This window comes from Zea mays, chromosome 6 (assembly GCF_902167145.1).
Source record: "Zea mays cultivar B73 chromosome 6, Zm-B73-REFERENCE-NAM-5.0, whole genome shotgun sequence".
Classification (NCBI taxonomy): domain Eukaryota; kingdom Viridiplantae; phylum Streptophyta; class Magnoliopsida; order Poales; family Poaceae; genus Zea; species Zea mays.
In genome coordinates, this window is record NC_050101.1 from 99,122,011 (window position 1) to 99,127,984 (window position 5,974).

General features: G+C 51.6%; 1 protein-coding gene across 2 annotated transcripts; it reads right to left on the reverse strand.

The window, feature by feature from the left end:
• Positions 1-1,433: 1,433 nt before the first annotated feature.
• Positions 1,434-3,541, reverse strand: LOC100384146 (uncharacterized). 2 transcript variants are annotated; one of them, XM_008649946.4, is made up of 2 exons: positions 3,219-3,541; positions 1,434-3,090 (listed from the first exon to the last, which is right to left on the reverse strand). In XM_008649946.4, the coding sequence occupies exon 2, from the start codon at positions 3,064-3,066 to the stop codon at positions 1,708-1,710; it is 1,359 nt and encodes a 452-aa protein (XP_008648168.1). In that variant the 5' UTR covers positions 3,067-3,090; positions 3,219-3,541; the 3' UTR covers positions 1,434-1,707.
• Between the last annotated feature and the right edge of the window lie 2,433 nt (positions 3,542-5,974).

The window sequence follows — 5,974 nt, forward strand, 5'->3', positions numbered from 1 at the left end:
GTCTATTTAGTTCAGTTGGTTAGACAAGAATGTGACAATTTTAATTTCACCACCCTCTTGCTTAGTCTATGTGACCTTGTGCTGAATTTACATAGTTCTTATTATTATCCATACATACATAGCAGCTCGCTCATTAATTCATTATGGCGCTTTCAGAATTGAAACTTGTGCCTTGAGAACTGAAGCTCACTCATAATGTCTACCAAATTGCAATACAGTGTTCAGTTTGTGCATAGTACCTGGGATTTGATATGAATACTTCAGGTTACTTCATTTTAGTCAGTGTCAGCTTGTGGTCAATTTCAGTGTATATTTTCTGAAATTGACCATTTGGTTTTCAGTTAGTGTTAGTTTCAGTCAGTGCCAGCTTGTGGTCAATTTCAGTTTTGTTTAGTAGGGATGTAGCCTGTAGGGATGACAGCGATGCACAGGAGCTATGAACAACGATGACACCTGCAGCACATACGAGCCCATGACGCAAACGAGCTGGCCCAAATAGGCAAGCCATGTCCTACGGGATCTGTTTCAAAATTATTAGGGATTAGTTATTAGCAGTCTGATGTAGATTTAAATTGTTTTTAGCGAGAATATTTTTTTTCATCAGCCCCAATAAGACGTTTTAGCAAACAAATTTTTAGTGTTCTTTTGGAGTTGCTCTCATACCGAACAATCATCGGCAAGTATTCAGACAAAAAAGCGGGTTGTCTTGATCGCCAGCAGTTTGTTTTCTTTCTAATATTCTTAGGATTTTGGCGTTCGGCATTCCCGTGATGCTTCAAGGTGAACTCCTGAATGACTGATCCAGGCCTGTCTGAGGTCCCAATAAATCAGGTCCAAGCTGAAAAACTGTGTTACTCAAACACACCACCCGTTTTTCACCAATGTTTCATATTTTTCATCAATGGACTTCCTCTTCCGGCGGTGTGTAAGACTAATGGCCTGCTTGGAAGTAAATTATTTTTATAGTTTCTAGAATACTATGGTTTATAGTAATATCGTAGTATTTTATAATATGAGATGTTTGATTGTGTTTCTGAAAATGTGTTTTTAAAACCATGCATGTTTTATAGAGGTAATTGTGATGATACCCTTCTTCGGCATTGTAATTGTGATTTTACCCTTCGTTACTAAACATTAGTTCAACTCGAAGCTTTTATAGCATGACTAGCTTTTGTCTAAACATTGGAGCTGGCCAAAATTAATGACATTATTGTGACAATTGCAAAGTGTAGTAGTATTATGAAACTAAAACATCAGTGCCAAACAGGCACGAACTGTACCATCATCATGCATGGTTGTTGTACAACATTCAGGAGAAAAATGTGGCATTTCTAGCTGGATTGGTGTAAAAATGAGAGAACCTAATAGCCAATAGGTGTGCTAATGATACTTACATGCAGACATGGGACATCAATTCATCAGTCCTAGCAAAATATCCAAATGAGGCGGCATGTTATAAACCACAGCATTATCCTGTACTTCATCGAACCAGGAACACACAATCCGAAACAAGAGCATCAGCAGATGCAAACCTTTCCACTCTCTTTTCACAAGGCAACACAAAAGTACTAAGCAATGTCTCAAGGGGGAAAAAATAGGAAATGTGATATGATATGAATGTAACAGTAGACTATGTAGTAGCACACACTGCAAAAAGAGGCCACGCCCAGATGCAAGCCACTTCGGAATTGATCAAAGACAAACTTCTCAAGCTTCTGCTTCTTCTGCTGCTGCCTCGGGTGATTCAAGTTCAACCACCCGTGCCTGGTAGGGCGTAACGAGATTGCCATCGTCCCCTGCAGCAGTGAAGAAGGATCGCTTCCCGACCAAATCAGCAACACGCTTGGCACATCCCGAGTCACGCGGGCTCTCATCAGAAGGCGGCATGGTCCTAATCCTTGGGAGCAGCTCTGCAACCTTGGCAAGTTCTTCAGGAGACAACTCGTCGTTCGGCGGCTCAGTGAGATTTACTCTGGTCTCAGTAGCCGATCCTGGGAGAGACTGCTTGCATCGGTTGCCTTGTGTCACAGCTGCTAGGGAGGAGCCAGGTGGGATGCTGTAGCGGCTCGGGACAACCCTGACCTTGGAGCTCCCCGCCGGCCTCTTCGTCGTGGCTACATTGCTGGTGTGATTGACCGCTTCGCTCCCTCCCCTCGTCGCCTCTGTAGGCTTGGCATTTCCCGCTCTTGTCTCGGCAGCCTTGGAAGTGGACTGCCTCCTGAACCTGCTGGGGCTTATGCTCCCGCTCCTCGCCTTGGCTCTGCTTGCTGCGGTGCCTTGCCTGGCATCCAGTGGGTGCCTGGCATTGCTGGATGGCCACGGTCTGGCGGGGACGGCGTGCTCCTTGGAACGCTGGCCTTCCTCCTCTCGAACGGCACCGAGCCTGTTGTTGGAGAAGTGCTTGACCCGCGCCGCCGCCCCGGGCTTGCTGCCGACGCCGTGGTGGATCTCCAAGGGCCCGAGGCTGACGCCCCGGCGCCGCTGCACGGGAGGCTCCTTGATCGGCCTGAGGATCGGCCGCGCGGCGCCGCCCTCGCCCTGAATCTTCCTCTTCGGTGCGGCAGCGGCGGCGGCGGAGGAGCGGAGGACCCTAGGGTTCGTGGCGACGATCTCGAGGGGCCCGAGGCTGGAGCTCCGGCCTCGCGGCGCCGCCGGGGCCTGCTTGATAGGCTTTTTCAAGCCCTGCGCGGCGCTCGGCTGCTGCTTGTCGGTGAGCGGGTCGGAGTCGACGGCAGCGGCGACGTCGAGCTGGCCCAGACTGAGCCCCCGCATCCGCGTCCGCGCGACCTGTCCACGCTTGGGCGGCTCCGTCTGCTTGGAGGTGCGGAGGTGGTGGAGGCGGGAAGACAGGCGCAGGATCTCCGCCTCGATGTGGTAAATCTCGGCCTCAACGTCGTCGACCTCCGCCTCAACGTCGGGCTCGGGGCGGTGGTTCTCCTTGTCCCCCTCGCGGGCGCTCGCGGGCGCAGGGGAATGGGCGTGCCACGCGGAGGCGGAGGCGGAGGCATGGTCGAAGGCGGCGTTGTTCCAGACGTGCACCAGCGGGATGAGCGGGTCCTCCTCCATGGCCCCGGTGCCGCCGGAGAGCCCCTGTGTTTCGTCGTCCCGTCGAGGATCGGCACGAGCAGAGAGATCAGGGCGGAAGCAAGCCAGCAGAACACAGCCCCCCGAACCAATCCAAACGAGCAATCGAAATTCCAAACCAGACGGACGGATACCTGGCCCGGACGATCGATCGACGGGTGAGCGGAGGCTGGGAGAGCGAATTCCCCCTCACGCCCTCGCGTGATCTGAGGCGCGATTGGTTGGGGTTTTCGAAACTCGCGGTGCGATGCGGTGCGGGGAAAGATGAAAGAGAGGTTTAAGAGGCGGGGGTGTCAGTACTCGACCGTTGGGGGATAGGGAAAACACGCTCACTGACAGTATGGGCCACGCTGCGAGTAGTAGTTGGGTGGGGCTGGGCCGTGGCAGGCTCAGACGGGAGAGGTAGACGTTGCAGGAGCCAGGAGCGCTCCCGCTCCGGCTCCGTCTTGTGCTCTTGGCGCCGTGTCCGTGTGCCACTGCCGCGCCGGATAGACTACCGTTGGACGTTGGTCCGTTGCTGCGGGGCGTCGCATGTCCCGCGCCCCGCGGTCCAGCCCGTTGCGCGCGTCGAGCCGACGCGACGCCCTACCAGTTCAGCTGAAGAGCACAGTGCCAGATTAGTCCAGCAGAGTACATCAGGTTTCCTTGCTCCGATCCAAGCCAGTCCAGCTGCATGCGTACACTTCATTGTCTGATCTCTGGCTGATAGGATTCAGTACCAAAGTTGCACAGACACATGTAGCTTTGTTTGTTTGGTTTAATGCATATTTATATGTGTGTTCTGGTTTCCTCTTGGTTTGGATGGTTACCGGCCGTCAGCATGCACGTTAAGTAAAACCGCGATCACTGAGGTCTTGTTCGGTAGGCTGTATTTATTACACAATGGGATCTAATACAGGGCGGGATTGAGTGAATCCATCTCATGTTACCTAAACCATGTATGTTTCAATTACAACTAGGATTTAATACATGGCCCATTTTTACTGTTCGGTTAATCCATGCCGACATCACACACACCTGCGGTGAGGCATTTTTAGTTGATCGGCGCTCAAGTCATAGCTGATTGTAATGAGACTAATCATTTATCGGCCGGCAGCATGTACACTATAATGAGACTAACCATCATAAAAGCTCCCCAAGGCCTCATATAAAGGAAAAGACTTGTTGCGGAACTTTGTAGCCTTAGGATGAGAAGTCAGTATATTTTTTCCATAAATCTGGGTTAGCCATAATCCTCCCTATCTTCTCATCAACATGAGCTCCACTTTGATTATTTGCATCCTTTAGCAACCTATAGTCCCTTTCAGTTCTCTTTCCTTATCTTGTATTTGTGTCTTTGTGAAATAGACATATTGTTCCCTCTGATGAAATTCCTTGACAATTTTGTTCCATGCTTATGTTGTCCATCCATTTTGACCCCTATAATCAGCTGTTTTGTGCTCATGCAAAAGGTCCACAAGAGTCTTCTCTAGAGTTGAGTTCCAAGCGGCTCTTAATTTCTCTACACAAGACAAGGAAGAAACACCAGTTGCAGAATTCCAAGAGGCTCTTAATTTCTCTTGATTTGTCTACTTGCATACCTTTTGGAGAACCTCCATGCTTTCTTGGATCACCAGCTTTAGGAGAAGGCTTCTTTGTTGCACTTTTCGATAAGAGCATGTTGATTCTTGGAGAACCCCTTCCAAACATGGCTACATAGATAAGTTGCATAAGTTTGATAATCAGAAAAACATGAACTTTGTCGATACCCTGAAAATAGGGTACCCCTTACTACTGTATAAATACACAGTGCCCACGCGGCTATCCCTTAGTCGTGTGGTAAGGGTGTTGTGTATGGGACCAAGCCACGACTCGCCCCAGTCTCGGGCGACTACTCTGGGTCCACAGCAGCGCCCGACTCCACCACATGGGTGGGTCCGAAGCCGCCACGTGTCCGGAGAAGGTGATATACCCCAAAGCATCAACAGTAAGTCCGGACACCCGCGGGAGAGCGCCGGACCCCTGGATATACAGTCCGGACCCCCAAGGTTGGTCTAGGACCTCCACGTGTGCAAGCCGGACCCCTGGAATGAGATCCAGACCCTCCCGTATAGGGTCCGGGCCGCCCACAATGGGGTCCCAAGGTCCTAGGACAGAACATACATGGGCCTTGAACAGGACCCAAGCGGGGGTCCGGTACCGACACGTGTCTAGACCTAGTCTGGTGCGGACCTGTCCACATACATTTCTGCTCCCCGTCCAGGCGGAGGCCCGATGCTGCCACGTGGCCTACTGCACGTGTCGTAAGCCAACGGGCGGAGCCTGACGTAAGGCCTCCGGGTTACGCGGTCTCTGCATTTATTGAGGATAAGGCGTGCCGCCTGTCCATTTCACTGGCAGGCGGTGTGCCGCCTCCGCATTTATTGAGACCTGTCCATTCCGCTGGCAGGCGATGACCTGTCCATTCCGCTGGCAGGCGGCGACCTGTCCATTCCGTAGGCGGCGTGCCTGTCCATTCCGTAGGCGGCGTGCCTGTCCATTCCACTGGCAGGCGGCACGCCCATACTGCCGCGTGCACTACGCCCATCATTGCTCGCACGTACCAAGGAAGCAGCCGCCGCATATCAATACTGCGCGGACTGCGGACACCACGGGGGAAATAGGGTCAAACCTTTTCCTATATGAATTTTGGTGGTTGAATCACCCAACACAAATTATTGAACTAACTAGTTTGCTCTAGAATATATGTTCTACAGGTGCCAAAGGTTCACAACAAACCAATACAAAGACAAAAGAAAGGGTTCAAAACAAAGGAGCAAAGTTCAACCGAAGGCAGCCCTGGTCTGGCGCACTGGACTGTCCGGTGCACCACCGGACAGTGTCCGGTGCACCAGGGAGGAACGAGTCTGAA

Bases quoted from the DNA above. Each gene is read 5' to 3' on its own strand.
- LOC100384146 (XM_008649946.4), bottom strand. From the start codon at position 3,066: ATGGAGGAGGACCCGCTCATCCCGCTGGTGCACGTCTGGAACAACGCC.